The 26,863-nt window shown below is 39.3% G+C and overlaps 1 protein-coding gene across 2 annotated transcripts in view; it reads left to right on the top strand.

The window, feature by feature from the left end:
* The window catches only part of MND1 (meiotic nuclear divisions 1), a 43,442-nt gene that overhangs the window by 973 nt on the left and 15,606 nt on the right, over positions 1-26,863 (top strand). Inside the window, exons 1-6 of one of the 2 annotated variants that reach the window (XM_062493732.1) lie at positions 179-303; positions 1,931-1,996; positions 2,797-2,854; positions 4,873-5,021; positions 22,358-22,432; positions 24,274-24,388. In XM_062493732.1, coding sequence (XP_062349716.1) covers positions 289-303; positions 1,931-1,996; positions 2,797-2,854; positions 4,873-5,021; positions 22,358-22,432; positions 24,274-24,388 — 478 coding nt within the window. In that variant the 5' untranslated portion in view covers positions 179-288. Of the gene's footprint in view, positions 1-178; positions 304-1,930; positions 1,997-2,796; positions 2,855-4,872; positions 5,022-22,357; positions 22,433-24,273; positions 24,389-26,863 lie in introns of those variants that run through there. The other variant, XM_062493733.1, reaches the window with a different exon arrangement.

Genomic DNA, 26,863 nt, shown 5'->3' with positions numbered 1-26,863 from the left:
ACCTTTGCGTTGTTGAAGAGCGATGTAAACGAGCCGGCATCTGGAGGAGTAGTCATAGCCCCGTGGTTGTGGCGCGAGGTGGGCACGATGCCCCCTGCTTGCCCCCGGAAGCCCAAGTGTGGTCAGGCTGAGCCTCTGCGCCTCAGGCTGCGTGGAGACGGGAGCGGGCAGAGCGATTCGCAGATGTGCCCGAGTGCGCTCACAGCACCGCATTCATACGTCTGCCTGCGGTAGCGGGAGCGCCTGCGAAATGGATGTTCATGGTGTGGTTAATATTTGTGGTGGGGAATGCCTGCCAGTGAGGTAGGAGGGAGAAATTAGCTTGAAAGTTAATAGCGTTCATAGAGAGTACTCTTGGCTTCGTTGTTTTGCTCTGTTTGCTGGATTGGCGGTGTGAAACTTGAGGTCCGAGACGCGTAGCTTCGAGCACGTGCTTCCAGAAATGCCACTTAAATTCCTCGTCCTGCGCCTACGCGTTTCGTTCCTGCTGCTGCTGACGGTGTCAGGGCTCTTGGAGAAGGCAGGAGGTGGAAGTTAAATCAGTTGGCTTTCTGTTCATGCTCCTACTTGAATGTTCATGGCAGCTCCAGGTTCTAAGCCTGCAGTGTACTGACATCGCAGGAGGCAGCAGTGCTGACCTACGGTATCGCTGGCTAAAGGAGGAGAGAGGGGACCTAAAAAGCCAGTAATGCTGCTCTTTGTTAAATATAATATTGAATCGCTTCTGTTCCTGTCTCTGTATTACTGCAGCTGCATAAGCTAGCTTTTACATTTGTTTTTTAAAATTAAATCATCCTGGCCATTTTGCTCTTGGTGTATGATTTAAGTGTTGTGTGCTGCCTGATAGTGTTGTTTTTTAAGAAGGAAGCAGCTATTAAAAGGTAAAAATGATATTGACTCCTTTCTGTTGGAAACTTGGAAACATAACCATGTCTTTCTCAAAGCATATTCTTATTAGACTACCGACTTCCACTTATGGGCAACAATATGCCTTTTTAAAATTTTGGTTGTTTTTTAAAACAAGGGGGTTTTTTTTCTGCCAACATCCTATTTGGCCCTTTCTATCCCCCTTTCCCCTTTTTGTATCTGCACACTGTGAATCCGGAAGTAGGGCAAGAGGAAACTGCAGATTCACACTGTAGCTGCTGCTTTTGGGTGGTTGAGGATTATGTTAAATGCTATTAATAAAACTCCAATTCTCTTTGAAATATTTTATATCCTAACTTTATAAGAGGCATGTCAAAATAGCATCTCTGAAAGTGATCAGAGGAGACTGTTTCTCAGTTTTGTATTGTTGGTAGCAGTTTGTGAATAGCCGTTTCTGCCTTTTACTTGTAGTTCAACCCAAGTTATTTAATGCCTTGGTTACGCAACCAGAGAGAAAAGAAATAAAAGCGAGCATGGTTTTTAAAATGCAACCTTGAAATCATAAAATTGGTTAGGACCTTTGAAGAAAGACATACCTCAAAATGCTCTTTATCTCCTTAGAAAAACCTGAATGACCTATAACTGACACTACTGTCTGTATATCACAACATACAAAGCAATTCTTACAGAAAAATCCCAACAAACCAAACAGAAGGCACTCCTTATCTTTTTAAGGGTTATTAAACATTTCTGTGAGTTTGGTATAAATACATCTTTTGGGATTGATACGTGTCAAGAAGCATTGAGGCTGGAGTGGGGTTGGGTTATGTGAATGGCTGGCTCCAAACGTAATGGTAGGTCACTCCATTTGATAGATGAGCTTAGTGTAGCAATTACTTGCAAAGAAGGAGTTTATCTGAAAGTCTAGGCTTAGTGGTAATGTATTTTAAAGGTTGGCAAATGTAACTTACAGGTAAATAAATATGAATTCTGAGCAGATGCTAATTATTCATATGGATTAATGTCTTGGTTTGTTTTGTTTGTTTTTTTTCTCCATTTCTAGTCCAAGAAAAAGGGTCTGAGTTTTGAAGAGAAGAGGGCCCGCATGATGGAGATCTTTTTTGAAACAGTAAGTAACTTGTAATTGTCCTGCATTTACGTTGGTGGGAAAAAAGGTCCTAAAAGGAGCTTAACTGTAGATGTAGCTGAACTCTGTATCTTCACATGCATTTCACTGATGCCCTGTGACATCAGGGTGTAAATTACAGGGGCAAAACTTCGTTCATTTAATTTCTGATCTGGTGGCTCATCCCCTGGTGGAGCCTAGGAATGAAGATGGACAGGTGGTGTTAAATTCTTCCTGTGCTACCTGTGCACATCTCATTTTGAATCTGTTACCATAAGAGAGGACAGCAGGAAATTAGGAAGTATCTCACTGGGTTTTATGGGAAGAGGAAGAAATCTGAGCTTTAGAAAAACTGAGAGCAGTGTTGGAAATGGTCCCTGGAGAGAAGAAACCTGGAGATCCAAAAGCTGAGCGACAATGGTATTGGTGGCACATGTAATACACCATGTTTTACCTTTTAGAAAAAATACTGTGACACTTGAGTACTTGAGCAATGTGGTGTATCTGTGCTGACAGTCTAACCTGGGCTTTAATGACTTTATAGTCTAATTTGAGATGAACTATGAGGACTTCAGATCACAAAAGGAAAGAGCAGGCCTTGTTACAATAATAGTGTTTTTTCATGTTATTTGATTATCAGAATGTTTCAGTTCTATTGAGGACTATGCAGGCTATTTCCCTTGCAAAACCAAGACATACAATGTATTTCCTACTTCCTTTTGTTTGCGTTGATTTAGTGTAAAAAGCTCACGCTTAGATGGTGCTGTCATTTCGAACTGAAGTGTCTTTTATGTTTTGCACAGAAGGATGTCTTCCAGTTGAAGGATCTAGAGAAGATTGCTCCGAAAGAAAAAGGGATTAGTAAGTGTTTATAAAAGTTATTTCTCTTGAGCAAGTAATCATTTTTGGGACAGGCCATACAGTGTAAATTCTCCTGGCTGCAATCTTAGGTTTGTGATTTTAAGAACAGAAAATATAGCTAGAATGGGAGACTGGTCAGTGGCAGGGATGTAGTGTTAAAAGTGATGTGGGATGGGGGGGGCTTGCTTAGGCTCTGAGCTGCCTGACTTGGAGTGACTTTCAGTGTATACTTGGAAAGGCTGACCTAGAACAGAGACTAGACAGACCAAAGGAATAAAATAGGTATTTATTGAATGGATACACCTTGGGCCGTGCAAGAGCCGGGCTGGGGCTACACCTAAGTCAAATCCAAGATGGAACCTGGTCACAAGTTTTTACACTTCTATAAGTTTTGATTTATCTACATATTGGGGTCAATTGTCCAGCCACAGTCTCAGCCCTCTGGTTCGCCCCCTTCCCTTTGCTGTTGTTTATGCTTTTTGGATACAGGTTATCCTTGATTATTCAGCTTGGAGGGATTGTTTTGTCTAACTACCCTGTGATAACACCTAATAGGAAGTTTCAGAGTTGCACACCAAGCAGTAGAGAATCTGAAAAATAGAAAAGCTGAAACCCAAGGCATCATTTCCCCTATTTAGAGGCTTGACAAGGCCTTTACCTTGTTTGTGCTCAGATACTAAATATCTGCTGTAATATCACAGATGTTTAAAATGGTAGTCCAAATACACATGGGTAATGTGCTCTTGATGTTTTTCCCTCCAAAAAATGGCTGGACAGCTATAAATGGAAGGGGTTTGTCTTTTCTGTAAAAGCCTTCCTGATGAGATCCACTGGTTTAGGATTAGGTCCAAGAAGATTTAGCTATGCTCTTGGATTGTTTTGTATGTTCCTTATTCATTTGTGTTCTAGGCTGATTGACAAAAGGGAGGCAAAGCATAATGTTTGTGTAGTTACCACTGTCCTTCTCTAGCATATCTTGGTGGCACTGCAAGAGTAAATGAACTTGCTGAAAGAACTACAGATATGAATATCGCAAAGTTATTGCAGAGTTTTTCAGTTGTCAGCAGCTAACAGAGGCATTCATGGGCTTCTGAAGAGATGTGATGCTGTCTTGATTGATTTGTCAATGCATATGTTTAGTTGAAATTTGCAGTAAATTTGAGTTTAGAGTTTCTAAAGCCACTAACATCTTTGAGTAGTCCAAATCCATCCTGTCTCTGCATATGAAGGCATTTAACCACGTAGCCTAAGCCCCAGTTACTCTGAAAAGAAAAAAATTACTTACCTGCTGCCATCCTGGCATCCAGCCTGTAGCTTCCAAAAGTTATGGGACACCCTGTAATCTTGCAATTGAACATCAGGTACCAAAACCCATAATTGAGCTCAAAGGTTTTTGTCTGCAACACCTGAGGATACTTTGCTTTGTAGAACAGGTACCATTTTTTTAGAAGGGTGAATTGTACTACAGGTTTGAAAGGAAAGTTGTGTTCAGAAACATTGATGCTTGTGAGTGTAGATGATGTTTTGTATTGAGTATAATCAAAATCAGAATCTGTCCTTCCTGAGTCTGTAGACAGATGGCTTTAAGGCCTCTGCTGCTATGAAATACTTTGTTAAGCATTACAAAGTGAAATGTAATTATACTCCCAATCAAGGAACTTAAACAAGTTAATCCAAGCTAGAATTAAGATTGCAAGGCAACTTCTCAGATACCTCTCATGGGTTTGTTATGGTATTGTAGTGTAGCATGCATATGTTTTGTGCAGTACTCGCAAGTAGTGTTTTGTGAACATCTGGTAGCAGGTGTGCAGAATACCAGTGCTTAGGAGCAGACTGCTGGTTTCAGAGAGATTCATCCCTTCAAGTGAAGCTTTGGGCATGTTGTCCTTGTGAAATCTTCCAGCTAGCTGATACTGGAGGAAAATACAGACGATTGTAGATGGTGGCTTTTGGTATTCATAATTCTCCATTAGTCCAGCTGCTATGCAGTTCTAATTTTATGTTTTTGCTTTTATTAGCCTCGATGTCAGTGAAAGAGATTCTGCAAAGCCTTGTTGATGATGGCATGGTGGACACTGATAGAATTGGAACTTCCAATTATTTCTGGGCTTTTCCCAGTAAAGCTCTTCATGCCAGGAAGCGTAAATTAGAGGAGTTAGAGACTCAGGTAAATCTGTTTTATGAAAAATACTTGTTTATCTGAATGGGTTTGCTTTTTCTTATACCCTATTGTCATTCTTGTTTATATCTCTCACATGTACAAATGTACATGCCACACATAGAGATTTTGCTATCGAAATTATCTGTCATCCATGGTAGGGCATTATTATTATCTTGCTGTTACATCAGGAAAACTTTGGAGATTCTTGTTGGAGCTTGAAAAAACTTGTCTACTTGCTGCTGAAAGCATGTTAATCATGACGCAAAGCAGTGTTTAAGGACTCAAAGGTAGCATATTTTTGTGTCTTTTATATAATACAGGCCATCATGTGGTAATAACCTAAAAGTGATGACAGCCGAAATGCACAACCCAAGTAAATGAGGCAGTGGTTTCTATTTAGCCATTATGTTTTCATCTGCTTTTATTGGTTGGCTTAATTTGTGAGTGCTTCTCTAATCCCATATTGTAGTTTTAGCAGGAGAAAAGAGCAAATTGGTCATGAATCACAGAATCAAGGAATGGTTGGGGTTGGAAGGGACCTCTGAAGATCTAGGCCAATTCCTGGCTGAAGCATATTCACTAGGAGCAGGTTGCACACAATCATGCCCAGGGGGATCTGGAGTATCTCCAGAGAAGGAGAGTCGATGACCACCCTGGGCAGCCTGTTCCAGTGCTCTGTCTTGGTGCTAGTTGCCCCTTACCTTTTTGCTGGGCGTCGCAGAACAAGAGACCATGTAAACCATGTGAAACCAAAACCATGTGAAGAGTCTGGCTCCATCCTCTGGGCACCTGCCCTTATGGTATTTGTATTTATAAGGTCCCCTGTCTTCTGTGAAGTCATCTCTTCTTCAGGCTGCACTGGTCTAGCTCCCTCAGCCTTTCCTCATAAGAGGGATGCTCCAGTCCCCTCCTCATATTCATTCCCATCTGCTGAACCTTCTCCAGTAGCTGCTTGTCTTTCTTGAACTGGGGAGCCCAGAACAGGGCAGAGCAGTCCTGAGGAGACCTCACTAGGGCAGAGGACAGGGGGAGGAGAGGCTCTTCTTCAGAAGCGCAGGGCATCTTTTGTTGCAATGCTGGTGTTCTACTGATCTGGTTCTTTCCTACTTTTTGGGAACTGTCTTTCTTTCTGCTTCTAATGGGAGTGGGAAAGCATCTATTCATCAGTTTATTTGTAATGGAACAAGATGAACAAATGAGCTTTATGAGACCATGTGATGCGATGGTACCACAGCACTGCCAGCTCTTCCCATGGTTATTCAGCATTATGTTCTTTCATCAAAGAATCATTTGAATTAATGCAGATTTACTGGTAGCATCTGAACATTTTTACAGCCATTATTTAGTTCAGGCATAGCTCTGAATAAATCTCAGGCATTGCTGACTTATGTACAGTGTTGTCAACTTCAGCTGTTTCTTTATATAATTTAATCAAAATAATTAAAGGAAAAATGCTTTCTTCCCCCCCCCCCCCCCCTTGAATTGGAGTTTGATTTAGCTGACTGTGGCTATTTTCAGGCATGGACTTAACCTGGCATAACTGAATTTAAGCTAATTTTTATGGACTGGTAGTAACAATGCGCTGGCTCTTAACTCCAGTGGAGTTTCATTTGTCTGAAACAAATTAACTTAACTCTGGACTGACTTGGAACTGAACTTCCTAGTAAAATTAATCAACTTATTAGTACATTCACACAAATTTTAGACACAGATACTTACTCTGCCAGCACATAAATTGCCAACTGAGAAATTGAACAGATACATTGCAAAACTCCTGCTTTGTTCACCAAACTCTCTGGTGCCTCTGTTTCATTGAATGTAGATGATTTGCTCTTGTATCTTCTTGGTTGTTGCTCATGCTCCTTATTATAGCCAAGTAGTTGAAAGAAGGAGTTGATATTTCTGTCCCTGTCCTCAGGCCTAGTCCCATTGTGAATTTAGAGCATAATTGGTCAAGCAGGTGTCTGGCATATCCTGATTAATATCTTCCTTGTAATGTCTTGCATAATTTTCATAATGTGTTCCATGGTAACTACCCAGAAATTGCCTACAAAAATATGCTGAACTGCTTTAAATGTACTTTTGCTTATACAAACACATCTATTACTGTGAAAGTGTAGTAGGCATGTAGTTACTGATTTATGTGATGTTATTTCTATGTAGAAATATACTATTCTGATATTACCAATTCTGCATTATAAAACTGTTCCAGAAGCAATTTTATTACCAGAACCTTATTTGCAATCCAAACCCTGTTCTTGACATATGGGCTGATTGGTGTGAGACCTCTCTTTAGATGATGCTATGAGTCTTTAAAAGTACTTCTCTTCATTACTTTGTTTTTCTGATAAGACTGGAAATGTTTCAGCGTTTCAGGGAAAAGCATTTTCACTAGCTGAAAATAACTTCTCTGACACAGTGGAAAGGTGGCATTTTCAATGAAAAACTCTCTGAATGTTTTTACAAGATGATAACAGGTTCTGTCTGTGAGTTCAAATTAGCTGTTTTGGTGTTTGCTCTTCTTGATCTGCACACATACAGATTTTCTTAAGGGCTTCTAAATCTAGTCACTGACTATCACTTGTCAGAATATACAAAGCAGAAGAAAAGAGTCAGCTATTATTTCTGTTGCATGTTGCTTGTCTTTAATCATTCCCCATATAGAGCTTGTGGCATTCTGAGAGATGTGTTTTCTCTGTGTCATGTCCAGACTGATTGTTAACTACACGAGTTGGTCTCTTTGTTCAGCAGTTAAAAGCCAAAATCAGGCTGCGTTACTTAAAGCATGTTTAAAAATCCAGCAGTTCTGTTCATGCTGCAGTTAAGGCTTTTTACGAGGAGGCATTATGTTTCCTGCGGGCATGGGTAAATAGTCAAGGGAAATGAGTGATCCCAAATGCTGAACTGTCACTTGAAAATAATATGAAGGAACAGAACGAGCTTCTTCATGATGCAAATTCCCCTATTAGTTCAAAGCACTGAGGCTTATGTTTGGTGAGTTGGTCTTGCTACAGAATCTTTTGCCTGAGTACCTTAGTACTTCAGAATGTTACAGCCAGGTTGCTCATAGCATTCTGCATTTTACAGAACTTGTGATTGTGGGAGGCTGTTTTAAGAGATGTTCTTGAAGCAATATTTTTGTCTTATATTTTTAGTGATTATTAAGCCACACCCCATCTTGGAGATCAGAAGCAAAGAAGTCTGACTCGGTATTCATGTTGAAGATCAAGACAGTTTTGTCTGGATGTTTAAAGCTGCACTTCGCAGGTCCAGGAAGGATTTATTACAACATCAGCGTGCAGAGATACCATAGTTAAAAAAAAATGCTAAAGTTTCTTTTGTCAGCTTTCCTGCCTGACCCCATCTTTTGGCTTGCTTTTGTGGAGGCAGGTGTTTGGAGGGGGGCATTAATCCCTGACTTAGACAGATGGCAGATCTTGTCCTGATCAAATTAGGATCTTGGTGGTGCCCTCTAACCATGAGTTACTGATTGGGCCTCTTCCTGTTTTTCTGAAAAGCAGGAACTGTTTCCTCCAATAGCTCACAGAGGGAAAATTACTAAGTAGGTCCATTTGGATTTTGTATTGATTTGTTTTGTAGTGGCATAGTTGCTCCTAAAGGTTTAGGCCTTCTGTCAGGTGCTTATTTTTCACCTCTTGGTTATGCTTATGCATCTGTGAAGAAGACCACTAAAAAGGTGAAATATGTTGGAAGCTGTGCTTTGGTGAGATGGGTTTATACACACATTTGGTTTATTTGCATGTGGAAGTTGCATTTGGTTAGATTGGGTACAGGTATGAGATGGTGAAAGGAGCGAGGGTGTGGACTGACAAATAATGTTTTAACAATGTATATAAATGGAGAAATTTTTAATGCAATTTCACCTGTCAAGAGAACTTTTGAAGCTTTACTGAGGGGGTAGTCTTCCTTCCCTAGGAAAAGGTGAAATGATGTGATCTTTATCAATATTTCTCTGGCTGTTGGATTCAGAAGCCTGGCATTACCTATGATGAGTTATAGTTTGACAAAACAAGATGTTTATTCTTGGCATAACCGTTGTGAGTGAGCAAAAGAGAAGTATTTCTGATGTAGCCTTAGTATAAACAGATTCAGCTTAGATTTTCTTTCATTTTTTATCTGTGTCTTGGGCAAAACAAAGATGATGGGCAAAGCACAGATCTGTGCTGAGAGTGACCTGAAAAACTAAGCACTTCAAAGATATTGTGGTTGTTAGTGTAACGATTGACAGTACTCTGAGCACTGCAGTCCAGTAGCATGGGGAAACAACCAGTTTCCTTAGTGTGGTGTTGTTCATTTTACTGTTCAGTTAACAGCTGCTCATTTTGCTGTGTTGTTATTTGTCTCATTTCTCATGGTGTTGCTTTCTTGTGGGTTAATCTTCTGTGTTCTGAGGCTTTTGCAAGGGAAGGTTTAACAGCCAAAACTATTAGAGCTGCTTTTAGAGCTGAGAGCAAAATGGTGTCGCCTTGCACTGCAGTGGAGATTGAGCAGAATCTTTTTAGAGCAGGATACAGATGGACATGTTGTGCTGTTCCCTGTGCTTGCTTCAACATACTCATGACTGAGAGACTTGAGAGTTTCTGGCAATTTTTTTTCTCCCATTAAGCATTGCATTCGGCCAGTGTTATTTAAGATGGAAAAAGTTAGTTGATGTTTCATTCCTTAAATCCCTGCCCTGGGGTTGGTAAAAGGAGGAATTTTCACTTCCCATGATTTGTATATTAAACCAAGGGAGAATTTTAACTGGGTGCATCCTGCTCACGTTTGCTAGCTAGTTTAAAAAAAAACAAAAAACAAACAAAAAAAAAAAAACAAAGAAATCCCCCTCAACCCCCTCTGGCTAGGAATGAACTTGTTGAAATCAAGTGATTTCATATGTATTAAGTTCATATGTATTAAGTTTCAATTAGCATTGAAATATGAAAAGTGAAAGAATTTATTTTAGTAAAAAAGCAATGCTGTATTAGGAAATGCTTATGTTAGGAATGCACTTTGTTTTGAAAAGAGTTAATGGAAAAAAGCATTCATGTTGTGAGTAATCTGGCTTGAAGCCTACTGAAGGTATTTGACAACATGAATAAAAGGAGAGAACCTTCTTTGTTTAGAAAACACACAAAAAGATTTAGAGTTTTAACCATCAGAAAGTTCTTTTAAGATGCAGCTTGGTTTATTTCTATCCTTTTAGATGTATTTTTCCTCCTTAAATACTGTGATGGAAGGTTGCTGAATAAATCTGCTTGAGACCACTAACTGAAGCTCAGGAAACTTCTGCTGTCCCTATTGTTCCAGGGTGAGCAGCCTCCTCCTTCATCCAATTGACTCACTCAGTTGTTGGGGTATTTCTACACGGTTTAGAGGTTGATTCTGGACTGCAGTTAAGTACAAGTGCTCAGCAGTGGCTGGCTAAAAGTAACCAATCCTGAGCTTAGGTACAAATCCCTGGAGATGTGCAGTGAGGGGTAGGAGGCCTAATGGTGCTTGGAGCTGGACAAATTTTGTGTCCCGGATGGAGCTTTGCATCAGCAGGGAGAGCCTGTGGGACCTAGTTCTGTGGAGCAAGCTCTTGGCATTGTTCTGTAGAAATGTCCTCAGCAGATGGTACAGCATCAGCTCTTAGCAGAACTCCTCACACACTTCAGGTCTCTATTGAACTTTTTAGCCTCTAATGGTTCTGAATGCAGGGTCTCACTGTTGGGTTTCTTTTTGCCTCAGTAGTGGTGAGATATTCCCAGAGGTATATGTGCAACACCTTTGGAATCCATGGCTTAATGCTTTTGATAGAATAGTTTGTTTTTGGGGTGTATTCAGTGTGTTTTTAAAAATTGTTTGTCTATTTATTGAAAAAAAAGGACTCGCAGGCATAAAATGTCTTAAGGTTTATCATGATCTTAAGCATTGCTGTAATACATTTAGAAAGCTTAGCACTATCTTTTTCAAATATATTTTATTAGTTTTAGGGAGTAGATAGGATGGTTAAAGAATTGTCTTCCAAACCAGAGAAGTACCTCAAAAGGTTTACAACCAATGTGCATGACTTACATTAGGAATTACTTATTTAGACGTTTTTCTAATTCACGAATTTAGACATATGTATGCTTACAATTGAATTTTATTAGGTTGCTGAAAATGTAATGAATTGTTCCTTTCCAAGAAAAGTAAATTTCTGATTGAAATATCTTTTGTTTAATGCCCATTATAAAGCCTTGAGCAACGTGATCTAGCGGGAAATGTCCCTGCCCATGGCAGTGGGAGATGGAACTGGATGGTCTTTAAGATCCCTTCCAACCTATTATTCTGTAATACAGAGGCAGGATCCCAGTGTGCTGACTAAGCTGTTAGAGCAGACTTCCCATACACATGCTGGGCATCCTTTTTTCCCGTCTTATCTGAGGACATGTCATTTAGCTTTCTATTTATTTATTTATTTACTTAGTTATTCTTCCTTGGATTGTCCTGACCATTCTGATAGTCTGCAGCCCCAGTGAGCTGGGTGATTTCATTCTGTGCTGGCTCACTTTTTTTTTTTTTTTTTTTCCTCTTGCATAGTCATTACTCTCCCAAGAGAGACAATTAGTGACCCCTCCTATCTTCAGCCTTCTGGCTTTCACTGACCTGTAGGTTTTATTTGAAGTGAAGAACTAGACTCATAAGGAAATGGCTTATTGCAGTGCTGGTATGGTATGACTTACTTCAAACCATCTAGGGGGAGCTATAGTAATGGGGGCAAGTGGATGAGATAATTTGCATTATTTCAGCATTGTGAATATGTTGATTATATCTATGCCTGTTTGTTCATTTATCCTGTAAGGCTTATTCCCTCTATTATTCTCCTGGTAAATTCTAATGAAATTTTATTAGCATAGTCCATGATTTTTGTTACGTCTTCATCTTACACTTAAAAGATGGTGATATCTTAAAATGAGTCTGCATTTATTAAGTCCTAAAATGTCCATCTGAGAAGACTCTTCTCATTCTGTAACATTTGGGTCTTCTGGAGTTATTTTTTTATGGTATGCTATAAAGCCCTGGAGAGTATGTTTAGTTACTGCTGCCATGGCAGGTTTCTAAAAATACAGTGCTCTGGAGGCTTCTGTTAGAATTAAGCAGCTTCATAATTTGGTGTTCATCAGTTGAATTTCATGCTTTAACTTTTACTTGCTGTTAATATGTAACTAGCTTGATGGCAACTGTGAGGTGTAGGCTTTCCTTCCTTCTTGATAAGCATAAGGTAAAATTGGCATGATTGAAGAACAATTTCTACAAAACTGTCTCTATAATAACTCCAAAGATTTTAATGTAGGTTTGAGGGAAGATTCCTACTATACTAAAGAGGATATATCAATATTCTGATATAATGCAGGAAAACTACTAGGTTTTTCAAACGGGGTTGTATGTGACACTGAATCATCACACAGTTTACCTTTTTGAAGAGGTTTGCATTCTGGTTGCTGGCTCCGCTCCTGGCATTGCAGTGAAATTGTTAATCTGAAATGAGAAGAAACTGGAAATAAAAATAGGGCTCTCACTGCAGAAGCCCAGTCAGGTTGGGCGGAGACACAGCCCTGCACTTCTCCCTGTGCCCCATGGCCAGCTTGGCAGTTGGGAATGACAGTTCAGCAGATCAGCAGAAAACCAGCATCCCAAGAAACTTTAAAAGCCTAAATGTTCTATGCAGTTTGGAAGTTTGCCTGTAGTGTAAGGCCAGGAGATCCCAGCCTGGTGATAAGCAGACTATACTACTTTCAAAGCTGGATTTGATGGAGACAGTGAGTTGTAGTTCTGTTTAATTTGAACTTGGACTTTCACCTTAAAATCTTGTAATTCAATTAATATAGCATATTTTATTTTAGAAAACTAGCATGCATGCAGAAATGAAAACTACCAGTAAGCAATTATAGAAGTCTCACTTCGTAGAATTTTCCTCTTCTGAAAGGAATAACATTAAAAAAAAAAAACAAAACAAGAGTATAAAACCAAAAAGTATTATTTTGATGCAGGGAGGCTTTAGAGGAAAAGGTCTTTCTTGTCACAGCCACACAGCTCATTATTTTTGAACGTGTGGTAGTTCCATGAAGGACTCTTTCTTTGTATCAGAAATTGGAGATGGCTTGGTGACCTGTCTAAACATTACTTAAAAATGACAAAATAGGCATAAAGAGTGAGTAGGTAAAACTGCTGTCAAAATTCTGAAATTGAATGGATGTATTTAATATCTCAGTGTAGAATTTGGGCATTTATAAAAGTCTGTGGAAAAAAGTTTGGTTTTTAAAGTCTTTAAGCAGAATGTGAGCTCAGGGTATACTGGATGAATATTGTGTTTTAACTTGTGCTTGTCTCTACTGAGTCCCTGAAGGCATTGTTAGTGTATGGTCTAGCTGCTTAGGACAGCAATCTTTAAAAACCCTTTAGGGAAAAATTAAAATGTCTCTCTTCCTCTCCCTTTCTTTCCGAGGGAAAATATATTTCTGTGTTCTTCCTGCCTTGAACAGACCTGTTAACTACCGTGGACTTTGAAGGCATATTAAATACCCTGATATGCAGTAACAAGCATATCCTTCATGTCCAGGTATGAAAATTGTCTGTAGGTCGGTCAGCATGTGAATGTCATTTCAAGTTCTTTCAGCTTTCCTTATTAGATTGCCTGCATTTATGAAACACTGTTAAATGAGGTGCTTCAGCTTTTTTTTTTTTTTTTTTTTTTTTTTTTTTTTTTTTTTTTTTTTTAGTTTGGTTGGGGCATATTTGATATTTGTATCTGAGTTGACAGCCATCTGTCCCTCACATCGTGCCAATTAGACCAACTTTGAAAGCAGCCACAGAAATTCAGTTCTTTCATTCAGCCTGCACAACTGTTTCTTTCACCTTTTGTCTTTTAAGGAGGCTGGCTCGAGCAGTTATTTTTTTGTTGTGTAACCGCTACTTATCAAATGGTGTTGCAAACGAATGAAGCAAAACCAAAAGATCTTAACAAGATGTCCTGGTTTGAAAGACAGGTATTTGCTAAAGAAAGGCAGAAGCCTCCCTCTGAACTGAAGAGTGTGATCCCTCCTCCCTACGAATTATTATAATTTTGGAATTAAGGGAGCTCTCAGGCAAAGGTACGGGGATATGAATAACAGTTCTTTACTAATATATCTAACAAGACCTACAAAAAAACCCCAACAGCTATGAAATTAGCCACAAACAGAACAGTAACTCAGTCCCAGTGCATTTTGGCTGCAGGCACGTTTTCCATGAGCTGCAGTTCCCGGTGCTGGGGGCGGGCAGGTCCCGCAGAGCTGCAGGAGGGCTGGGGGTGATGGCAGCGCTGTCCCAGGGGGAGAGAGAGATGGAGAGAGAGCCCTCCGCTCACGGTGTGGGTCTCAGTGCTCAGCAGAGTGCTGGATGATGGCAGGTTAAAGTGAGAAGGCAGCAGGGCAGGGTCTGACAGCAGTGAGGATGGCTCCCAGCACTGGGATGTCAGGGGTGGAGCAGAGGAGGCGATCGTCCTTCTTGTCCGCACTCCGCGGGGGCAATGGGCTTAGCCAGAGCCTTCTGCTTCCTCTTCTGGCTGTTTGGATCTCTAGGGGTTTCCCTTTTCCCTCCCCTGCCCCCTTTCCCCTGCCATTAGGGCCTAATCAACAGGTGTCTTAGTATGACAATGGGGAAAATTCCACAGAGGGAAAAGAGAATAAACCAACCTCCAACAGAAGACATTTTCTGTAAATTGCCTTAGTTATTATGGCAAATCTAAAAAGATGGTAAGTAATGGGATTAGCATACTTTTAATATAGAGGGATTTGCTCTACGGTAATATTTTTTTAAAAAATGCAGGTAACAATATCAGGTTTGCACATGGCTGGTAACTGTGGAGGGAAGATTTCTCATTTTTTTCCTCTGTATACCCCACATTTTATTTGCCAAAAAAAAAAAAGACTCATATTCAGCGTGACCAGAGAGCAGAACCATGCCTAATTTACTGTATGATATGTCATACAGTAGTATGATATTCTTTGTAGTAGCTTTGTCTGACAGTTGTAGGGAGAGTCTTCTTCAGATATTTCTTCATTTTAGTCCCCTGGAAAAATCTTTCACTTACTTAGCATTAGTGTCTGATACTTCTTTTTTTAATCACTGACGTATTACAGTGCAAAACTAAAAATGTTGAACTCGTTATCTCTTCAGTACCTCTTTAAAAAAACTGAACTTGCACATTGGCAGGATTAGTAGTATGATCTTTTGGAGCAAGTGTTATTTACTTAAAATAATTAGTGTACAATCCTTTGATTTTGAATAGCAAATATAATGTGTTATGGGGGAGGAGAATGTATTCAGCTCTGTCTTGATGAGCATGATGAGGGAGTCGAGAGCAGATGGGTCAGGATAAAACAGCATAGTAGGAAGAGTGACGCTGTTGTGGGTGTGTGCTATGGGCTGCCTGATCAAGAGGTGGAGGGGGATGAGGCCTTCTACACGCAGCTAAAAGCAAGTCTCAAAGTCACAGACCTTGGGTCTTGTGGGGGACTTTTAAGTACCCAGTCATGTGCTGGAGAAGCTGTACAGCAACATGCAAGCAGTCCAGGTTCCTGGAGAGCATTGACAATAACTTCCTGCCACAGGTCATAGGGCATCCCACAAGGAATGGTGTGCTGATTGACCTCATAGTAATAACCAACAAGGAAGCCTTGTTGGGGGTGTGGGAGTTGGGGGCAGCCTTGGCTGTAGTGACCATAAGATTATAGAGTAAGTGTTGGATGAAGAGGTAGCAGGAATGCAAGCAAGATGATGACCATGGACTTCAGATAAGCTAACTTTAGCCTCTTTAGGGATATTCTTGGAAGAATCCCATGGGAACTAGGCTTTGCAGGGAAGATTGGTCCCAGAGATTTGGTTGATGATCAAGGCTCACTTCCTCCAGGCTCAAGAATGATGCATCCCAGTGAGGAAGAAGTCAGGCCAAGGGCACAAGAAGCTGCCATAGATTAATAAAGAACTGCTGTCGATACTCAAGTAAAAGCAAAAAGTTCCCAGGAGACAGAAGCAAGGCCAGGCTACTTGGAGTTTGTATTGAGAGGTGATCAGAAGTAGAAATGAGACTTGAAAGGCCAAGTCCCATCTAAAATGACATCTGGCTACCTTCTGAAATTCAACATGGACAAATGCAGGTTCCTGTACTCAGTTAGGAAAAACACCATGCACCAGCACAGCCTAGGGGCCAACCTGCTGAAAAGCAACTCGGCAGAGAAGGACCCGGAGAGCTTGGTGGACAACAAGCTGTCCCTGAGCCAGCAATATGCTCTGGTGCCCCAAGAAGTCCAGTGGTATTCTGGGGGTGCATTTGAAAGAGCATATTGAAAGATATGATCCTGCCCCTCTGCTACTCAGTCCTGGTGAGGCCACATGTGAAGTTGTGTGTCCAATTCTGGGTTCCACAGTACAGGAGAGACTTGGAGCTCCTGGAGGGGTCCAGTGAAGAGCTACTAAGTTGGTCAGGGGTCTGGAGAATGTCTCTTATGAAGAAAGGCTGCAGGAGCCAGGGTTGTTCAGCCTCAAGAAGAGGTGACTGAAAGGGTACCCCCTTAATGTGTATAAATAGCTAAGGGGTAGCTATGAAGAGGATGGATTGATTGAAGCTCTTTTTGGTGGTGCAAAGCAATAGGACAAGAGGCAGTGGGCAGAAACTGGTGCACAGGAAATTCTATGTGAATATGAGGAAGAAGGTCACGGTACAGGTTACCAAGCACCAGCACAGGTTGCCCAGAGGCATTGTGGAGCCTCTTCCACTGAAGATATTAAAGAACAATCTGGACACAGTCCTGTGCAGTGTGCTCTAGGACAACCCTGCTTGAGCAGGGAAGTTGGACCAGATGATCCACTGTGGTCCCTTCCAACCTGACCAATTCTGTTATCCTTTTTCTCCAGAAAAGCAAGTTTATTCCAAATCTTCTCTCAAGATTTTTTAATTAACTCTTTCAAAGATTGCATTAAAAATCTTTTTATGGTAAAAAATATCATGCATAAAGAGAAGAGAGTTCTTGAATATTTTTCCAATATATCTATATTGCAGTATTAAAAAAAGAAGTTATTATGAATAGAGAAACAAGGTGGGCCCTAATTCTTCCATTCTCTTTTTCTACAGTCTGTTTTCCTTCCATTTTATAATGTTCTCTTGCTGAAAAAATCTCTTTTATTCTTCAGTTTATGAATTAAAATTTCTTGCTCTGTCTTGCTTTGATCCCTGCTCTTGTTCTTACCTGTATTTCCTGAACTATTGCAGTCTCCTAGTTGCTCCTTCTAAGTGTCACCAAATACAAATCTCTACTTCATATTGCTGAAATGACTTAGAGTGACTCAGGGTAAGATCTTGCATGCTGCTTTCTCTTCCTTTCACAAATGTTAAAATATTTTTAAAAAGAACTGTGTTTATGTAGCAAGTGTGTGTTTGCTGTTTGTGCCTCACTAACAGTTTATCTCATCCCTGACTGAAGTCTCAGTGGACCTGGTGGCTGCTCCTAACTGTAGTTCAGTTCACTATGTGGTTTACATGGAGAAATGGCATTTCATGAGTGATACGTGACATCCTAGATACCAGAGCGGAAGCCATAGTACTGCAGGTCACAAGGAGGGCTCTCTACACTGCTCTGACCACAATTAGCTGGCTGCAAAGTTTGCTTATGTGTATTTGGAAACCCTGGGAAGCATGAATTTGTGACTGTATATGTAAAAGGAGTAGCTGTATCCTTGGCTGGTGTGATAATTTAGAAAGCAGTTCTGCACTTCAGTGTGCTGCCCTTTGGGATTTTCCTTCCTCTTTAAGTTTTAGTCAACAGTAATTGTTGAGTGATTTATTTTAGTGATGTTCCATGCCTTTCTTTTAAACACAAAGGTCTGTTTTTGATATTTTTAGATTGTTCTTCAGCTGTTGATTTTTGCATCTTTCCTTTCTATATATTATTAGTCTGTTTTTAGCTTCAATTTTTTGTTATCTTTCTTTAAAATCTAGATTAATGCTTTCAGGTACTTTTTCTCCATGCCTTCTGTCAATTCCACTTAAGTTTTTCAGTAGTGGATTAGTTTCACATAGAATAGAAATACATCTATCTACTGCTTAATGTTACCCTAAACCTCTTGAACTGCTTTTGTTTAAGCCGAAAACAAAGGACAGTGCCTTTAACCTGAGACAAAGGACAGTAAGCTTCAAACCCAAAGCAAATAACTTTGCAAGTCAGAAATAATTAAAAAATGAATGTCTTTAATTCTTCTGTAGTGCCACAGTGAGGGGTGCTCGCAAGAGCAATAGTTTTTAATACCATTTTTGGTTGAGATTTTGGCTCAAACTGATTATATTTCTCTTTCAGACCATAATGATAGTGGGCTAACAGCTATGAGCCCCCTTGGTGGTTGGCATGTGCAACCTTGGCTTGATTCTTGTCCAGTGAACATATACAGGGGCTGGTTTTGCATGGCTTATACTACGTTTGTTGATATTTTAATATGCTGGTGAGACAAGCTACATGTTTGGTGGGATACTGGTGGTTAGAGTGGTTAAAAGCAGGGAATCAGAAGGCCTAGGAGCAACAAAAACTTCTGCTGGAAAAAAACAAGTTTTTTTATTCTAGAATAAAAGTCAGTCAGGCAGGTTTTGAGAAGGAATGGAACTGAAACCTGCTGCTGCTGTTCATTAAACATTCCTCTTCCATATGTTCCAATCAGTGGCTTGCTGAAATGGAGCCCTGGTATTAATGCGTTCATACTAGATTATAAATTGTGTGTACGTCTAATCTGTGGTTTTTGATATGAGCCAGACCCCAAGTTCTGTGACAGAACTGGTGGTTATCATCACTAGCATTTTGCACACCCAAACTACTGCATACATGTATAGCTAAACATTGTGGCACCTTTGAAGAGTAGGAAAAATCATCCCTTTGGGGGACTTTGGATTGAATTAGTGTCTAAGGCTAGTGGCCATTTAATTGATCATAAAACTAAAGAAATTTTTTCCTAACTCTCCTGTTTTATAAATGCTAGTTACTTTTCTTCATTAAGCTGTCTTCTTACAGGCTTCCAATGTGTTTTGAAAACATGAAAATGCTCTTGTGGAGAACATATTTAACTTCTTAATTTCGAATTATTTAGTCTCCTCTCTTTCTTATTTCCCTTAGATGAAGTTTTTGCTGCTTTCTTGCACCTTGCTTAATCATGTGCTGATTCAGAGCAGTCAGATTTGAGACACAGAACTTTGTATTGGAGTAGAATCTCTCTGTACTTCTCCACACCTGGTCAATTGTGGCAGAAGGTTGTTCTTGTGTCAGCCCAGACATCTCTCTCAAGAAATATAGATGGGATACAGTATCTTTTATCTGTGGACCAGTCTCTCTGCTGTTGGCAGGAGTCAGATTTATCTGAGAGTAGTTTGTTCCTTAAGAAATTGTTTGCCAGGTCTCTTGAAAAATGTCCCCAGGGCTGCTCCCAGGATTGAAATATTCCATCTGCTACTGTGCTTCTTTGCAATCAGGCTTTTCTACAGCTGATGAGTGGGAAAGTAAGTCACTGTATTTGTCACGTGGTCTTCTGCTATAATACGTACACAGTGTTTGTAAATTTTGCCTTTTTTTTTTCTTTTAATGGCCTATAACCTGTCATTTGCCATTTGCACTTACCTTTCAGTTAAGTATTATACCATGTGTATCTATCTTTCCTCCAACTCCTTTATCCTTGCTGACTGTCTTTGCTTCTTTCATTACAGTTATTTTTAGCTGTGTTTCCACATCTCTATCCAAGTCCTTCTGCTTCTCCCATTGTCATAGATTCTTTGTACAAACCCTGGACATCTGTTCCTCACCCTTTGAATACTTATCCTGTGTTGGAGTTTTTCAGTATCTTGCCTCCTGCTATTCCTTTTCCTTATCCTCATCTTTTATTTGTTGTTATAGAGGATAACCACCATGACTTCACAATAATGCACAAAGAGCTGAGGTGTCATTTTATTTCGTAATTTTTTTGTTACATGAAATAACAATTAAAGAATAATTTAAAAATCCAAAAATACCCAAACAATTAAAATCTGTGAGATAAGAAAGCAGTATCTTAAATGAGATTGTGTAAAAATCATCTTTGCTTTTGGGCAAATGAAGGTCTTCTAACCTCCTGGCATGGCAACCTTGCATGTTGTGTAGGACAGAATCTAAGAAATTCCTTTATCTCCCACAGTTTGTCATTAGTGTCTCTTGCATTATTAAATGATGTGGAATAGTGAGGATCAAGAAAATTATAAGATACCTTACTGGGTGCTTCCAAGCTGGCTTTTTTGATTTGCTCTGTCTCAAGAGCTCCTTCTGTACATCCATTTTAGTGAAAGCAGAAACATTCCTTAAGAACTTAATGAGTATGATAAAAAAACCAGAGGAAGTGGCACTTTTATGACCTCTTTTGCAGAGACTATTGGTTTCTTTGCGCTTGCAGTATAAGGGTCTAGATAAGCTCCTTGGGTTCTCTACCTCCTCTGTGGGTTTTGTTCCAGAAAAATCCTGTGTTCAGATATGCCAAATGACCTGCTCTAGGCCTTGTCTTCCTTGGACTTCGTGAACTGCAAATTGCACACAAGTACTTACCCTCTTCTGAACTGTATACCTCTGTTTAGTCTGACATCATGTGGGGACTAACACACCTACCCTTTTAAGAATTTTGTGGAAAGCCTGGAAGGAGTACTCTTTGGCTATCCAGCAAAATTAAGATGTTGGTGTACTTCAGGCCACACAGTGAAACCTACACTGCCTCTGTGGTTATTCACACTGAGAGCAGCAAATAAAGAGCTGGACATATTTTTCTTCAAATTATGTCTTACTGTTAGTATAATTCCTATATAAATTGAAGAAAACTCAAACATTCTATTAGAAGACTTTGTCTGTATGTATGCTCGTGCATGCATGAACACAGAGTAATTATTTTTAAAAATTGAGCTGTGAAAGGAACCATTAAACCCAGTGAGCTGCAGTTGAGCTGTATGCTAATCTTTATGGACCACCAGTATGGAGTTTCTTTTTACTGTTATAACTTGGCAAGTAAGCTCTGTTTGATAATTATCATATGTTTACTTTTAATATTCTGAGAATTACATCAGCTGCATGATGTAAACCATATGGTTAAATTATCAAGGCGGGGGATTGCAAAAAATCTGGGAATGCTTTTGCACTCAATGGAATGCTTAGTGAGCAAGGGAATGTAGAAGTGGAAGATTCATGAGTGGGATTTTGGGGTAGGGCAGAGTAAAACCTGAGCTCTGACAGCTGTTCTTTTCACAGTTAGTGTGATGTATTTAAAACTAAACCATGGGGTACTTAAAAAGCATGTTATTGTTTGTTTGGTTTTTTTGCTATTGTTTTTTTTTATTTTGTGTTAGTTTCGATGCAGTAACTGGTTTTCAAACTGTATTTTGTTAGATTTTTTTTTTTCATTCTCATGCATCTCCTTTAATATTTCAAGGTGCTTTTTCTGATACTGAGTATGGTGTCCCTGAGGGTCAAGTCATACTCCTGCCCAGCTTAAAAGTTTCCGGAGTATCTCTGGAAAACTGCCAGCTGACCTGGGGAAGCCCAGTTTAAGATGGGTGGCAGGTTAATGGAGAGAGATCTCTCTTGGCAAATTATTTCTCCTGATGTAACAGAAAAATGGAAGGATTATTTACACTAGCCCTGTGAGATTCCTCTGCCTCAGGCCTGAAGGAAGGGATCTCTGTGAGGTCTAGCAGTGCAAGTGCCACACAGTAAAAGGGGGCCACAGCTTTACATGTGTTTGAACAGATGCTTCTGTTCATCAGCATGTAAAAGGGATTGAGGCTGTGCCACTGGCATATCAAACTTTGGGAACGCTGGTATCTGCAGCTGAGCAGGTGGATCTGCTACAGCTTTTGTAACTGCTTCCATTGAATAGGGACAGCTGGAAAAAGACCAAAGGAAATAATCAGATCCAAAGCCTCCATGTTACAGGGTCCTTTGCATAGAGATCCCAGATTATGGTATGAAATAGGATTTTAGTCCAATGCTGAACATTCAGTATATAACAAGATTTTGTGCCGGGGAATGAAAATCCCTTAGACTTGAAGTTGCTTCCTGTAGTTCTTTTTTGTGGTTCAGAGCCTCAGATTTATATTTGGGCACTTTTGTATTTATTTTGTTTATTTTAATTCTGTAAGTTATACATGTATTTTATATTTTTTAAATACATGTATTTTGAAAAGATAGATCCACTTGTTTATTTAGACATGTTAACATATATGCACATTTTATAGCTATGTTTAATATGTTAGTGAAAAAAATGATTTTGTTCTTTGTTTTCTTTATCAGTTTGCTGAAAGCAGTCAGAAAAAAGAGGCTTTACTAAAAAGCATTGAAAAATCAAAAATTGGACGTGAAGATACTGTAAGTTGCTTTGGGGGGAGGTAATCCTACAAGGAAATAGCGCTACAAGTATGTACTTCTTGTAAATACTGGTGTAGTACTTCCAGGTATTTTTAGATTTAAAAGTATCTTAAAAATTGAACTACCCAGAGGTGTGTACCAAAATTGCCTGTGTTTGCTGACCTTTCAAACCTGCTAACTACAAACTTACATGTTGGTTTGGGTTTTTTCAACTTATTTGTAATATATTTTTAATATATAATACTCCTAAATTACTGTTCTGAGCAGCCATGTAAGCCCAGTGTTCTTCACTTGATGAATCTGCAAAAAAACCCACAGGTTTCATGTCTGTCATAACCAACATAGTACTTAGAAATACTTCATATGATATTCTCAGTTGCTGACTTGCATTGAGATGCTCAGTCTAAAGTGATTTAAACCTCCAATGAAAGAGAGCCAGAAGCTTTCCGGAGGAATTGAATTTGGAAAGTGCCAAATCTTCGAATCCAAACTGTTTCATAGAAACTCTCTAGGTTTTCCCTGTGTATGTTTCATCTATCTAGTAAAGAATAGAGTGAACCTTGCCATCAAACTCTGTTACAAATTTGCAGTTCCACAGATTCAATTAAAACCTGCTTTTTGGCAGTATCTTTAATGGGGATTCTTTACTCATTCATTCACTGTAATCAGGAATCAGCGGCAGGTTTCTCACATAGTTGTGCTTGTCATGTTTCCAAACAAACTGTTTCAGCTTTGGGCTTCTCCAGCATGTGGTCTGCCCTATGGAAAGCTGTTGCTCTGGAAGTCCTGTTCTGGCTGATGTTTCCAACATTTGTTGGAAATATGTATACCTATATACATAACACGTATATATGTATTTATGCATAAACATGTATAATCTTCCTGATTATACATAATCAGGAAGAAGTCCTAAAACATCTAGATTGCAATGTAGGTCTCCAAGCATCTCACCTCAGCATCTGGAAACTTTTCTTTTCCATTCTGCATTTTCAGAACATGCTGAATCCAAACTGTTGACAAGAGCACTGGGAATATGGAAGTCTGGGGTGGGGGAAAACCCAACAACCTTAAACAAAACCCCAAACACCTCAGATTGCTGGGTTACTACGGAGATTGCCAATGGTAAAATCTTGATGGTTTACAAACTCATGCAGTCTAGCTCTTCTAGACTACCCTAGCTTGAGTTATTTGAATATCAGCCAGTTCCAGTGTTTGTAGCTATAGACTGAATTAGAAGTATGTGCTGAGCAGGCTGTGGGAGAGCTCATGTTGAGTCAGCATCTGCAGTTTCTTATTGATTGATAGAATCTTTTGAGGTCTATATTGTGGACAATCCCAGCAAAGACTACAATGTCATAAATATATGAATTTATTTTTGAGACCATTGCTCTTAAATGGTGTAGAAAAGGAAAGAAGACAAATTCAGAGGGTGTTCATACACTGCATCTCAGTCTGTGGAAGGGTGGATGGTAGGTTTTTCTGTAATGCCATCTTTAATTACAAGACTAGCACTCCTAAATACTGCTTAACCTTTACGCCCCATACTTAAGAGATCTCTTTGGAGTTTGTTAAACCATAGTTCAAAGGTTGTAGAAAATTTTTCTTTTGTTGTTCCATTTTGGCCTTAATTTTTTTCTTTCCAGTTGGTATTCAATATAATTTAGAACTGAGAGTTCTATGTATTAAAATGGAATGCTCAAGTGATTCATATACAGAAAGCAGTAGTGAAAGCAGCTTTTAAATTTGTATGTTCTAATTTTTTTAAAAAACTTCATGTGATAATTACTATTTTTAATGTTTGGGGTTTTTTTTCTATCTCCCAACATCCTTTGAATCCTCAGGTGGAACGTGCAGCTCTGCTGAAGGAACTTGCTGCCCTTCGGCAGAAAAAAGAGCAGCTAAAGAAAGAAGTAGAGAAATACAGGGAATGTGATCCAGATGTGGTTGAAGAGATGTGTAAGTTGTGTATTGTTTAAAGTAAGGAAAAGGTCTGCGCTTCTTTAGCTTAAAATCTGGTATTCAGAGGTTAGTCAAAGAATAGCTGCTTTTCTTTTTAAAGCTCAGCAATATTGATGATTTCTTTTCATGTTCTGTTCTGTTATATATTTAGGTTTATTGATATTGTTATTAATTATTGAGGAGGTTTATTGATATTTACTCTGCCATGACTTAAGCAGTTGGGAAACAATCTTATAATTGAAATACTCTGATGCTTTAGAATCAGGATTATCCTTACCAGAACCATATTTATTTTGTAACTTTGTGCTGTATCCTAGAATGTCTATAGAAAGAGGAGTTTCTGGCTCCTGTTTACTTTGAGTTCCATGCTGTTGAGTATTTTTCTACTTACTTTGTCTTGCCTATTTAAAACCATAATAATTTCATTAGAGTCACTTAACTGTCACTTACATGCAAGTGGATTATCACACTCTTAACTGACTGTGACATACTCTGACATGCTGAGTTTCGGTTGGAGTTCCTCACTCCAGTGGAATACAAGGAATGGTGAATGACTTTACTACAGAATTTGGCACTGAAATGCACTTAATATTCTGATCCTCAGCATGAAAAAAATTAAAGCATGCATGGAATTTTATTTAATTTTCTCTACTGCAGCTTTCATGTTTGTAGTGGTTTTAGTTTGCCAATTTGAGATTTCCTGGCCAATGCACCAATTGGCCAATGTGCCAATGCACCAATGCACCAATTTGTGTTGCAGGTTTTATTTATTAGGCTATTACATTGCTACTCAAGCACCACTGCATATTCAGGTTGCTGTAATGCCAAAATGCTGTTACACAGTGATGAGAAACAGGCACAGAACATTTTCTGAAAAGAAATGTGGCTATATCTTTCTCCTTTCTTATTTTACTAACAAAGTCCACAGCTTTAGAGCTGTTCTGAGAGAAAGCCAGAAACATAAACAGAGTTGGCAGCACTCACCAAAATTGGACAGATATTATTTATTTTGAGGGGCTGTGACATTTTTTGTCAGCTGTGTTATCTTTCCCCAAGGATGTAATGGCATGCCAGGGAATAAGCAGATTTGAGACTTGAAGTTAGTTACTGTGCTGTAAATCCCTCACTGCTGCTCTCCTGAGGAAAAGACACATTCCAGCTGATTCCAGCTGTAAAAATGAATGAGGTTAGGTAGATACCAACAGCAGAGGGATGTGTACTGCCAGATATTTTAACTTCTGAGGTGCTCTTACAGTCATCATCGCACAGAATGGTTTGAGATCCTCTCTTTTGAAACAGTCACAGTGAGCATGTTCCTAAATACGACAGAAGAGAGCAAATCACAGCTGCAATACTAGGGTAAGCTGCATTAGCTGGCAGCATGGAGACTAGTATCCTGGAAAGAAACAAAGAGAAAGGGAGGAAATGTAATACTTAGTTGCTTCAGTCATGACCTTGTCTTTTGTCTGTATGTTGTGGGTTTGGGTTTTTTTGTCCAGGTGTATGGAAACTCCACGTGAATTTCTGTAATGGAGGCATGAGCATTTAAGAGACTTGTGAGGTTGGCACTTTTGAGCTACCTGTGGGCTTCCTAGGGGAATATGCAGTAGTGTTTCAAAATTATTTTCTCCTTGAACTTAATTTTAAAAGTTTTTGCTTCATTGTATCTTTTTGTCAGGTGTTGCTGCACTGGCAATGTGCATTGCTGCTGGCAATGTATGAGGCAATAAATGGTGATGTCAGTTTTGAGGAGTTAATGTCCTTGTCAAAGTGAATGAAAGTTGACAGGCTTTGTGGGAGAGATGGAATGGGAAAAAAAAAAAAAAGGTTGAGGGGAACTTCTTTTGGTTCCAGAGTGCAGTAAAGTGCAAAGGCAAAAGTAAGAAGGCAATAAAGAATCTCAGGCAATAGAATGCCTTCAGCTAGACATAAAAGTTACTGCTGCTGTTTCACAGAAAAACACCTTATAATAAGTAATTTACTCATTCACAGATTTTCAAACTGCACGTGGGTGATAGGATTTTTTACTTCTGTACAATTTAGATAACATAACCGTTGGGATTATTTCCAGTTAAATCACTTGAGTGGATTTCAAACTACATTGTTTTGGAATCAGAGATGGCTGTTATGTTATGTAATTGTACTCTTTTTAACAGCCGAACTGTTCAGTAAGATATATTTTGTAATGGGCAGTTGTTCACTTTTTACGTTTGGGTTTTCCCTCTTCCTCCTTAATGAATTCAACCTGATTCTCAGTATAAAATTTCATCCTGTTAATTTCTCATCCCATATCACACAGAGCTTCCTTGATTCTTCTTGCATAAAGTATTTTAGGACTGTATCAAATTGTTATCTGTTTTCAGTGGCCTTCAAATTTGACAAATGCTTTGCTGTGTCTTCTAATCGCCCTCTCCCTCAGTGGAGTTTTGCGGAAACAAACCAATTGCACAGCAGCGAGCCTGTTTAAAATGT

The sequence above is a fragment of the Cinclus cinclus genome, chromosome 5, assembly GCF_963662255.1.
Source record: "Cinclus cinclus chromosome 5, bCinCin1.1, whole genome shotgun sequence".
Taxonomy (NCBI): domain Eukaryota; kingdom Metazoa; phylum Chordata; class Aves; order Passeriformes; family Cinclidae; genus Cinclus; species Cinclus cinclus.
This window is presented reverse-complemented; position numbering and strand designations above follow the sequence as displayed.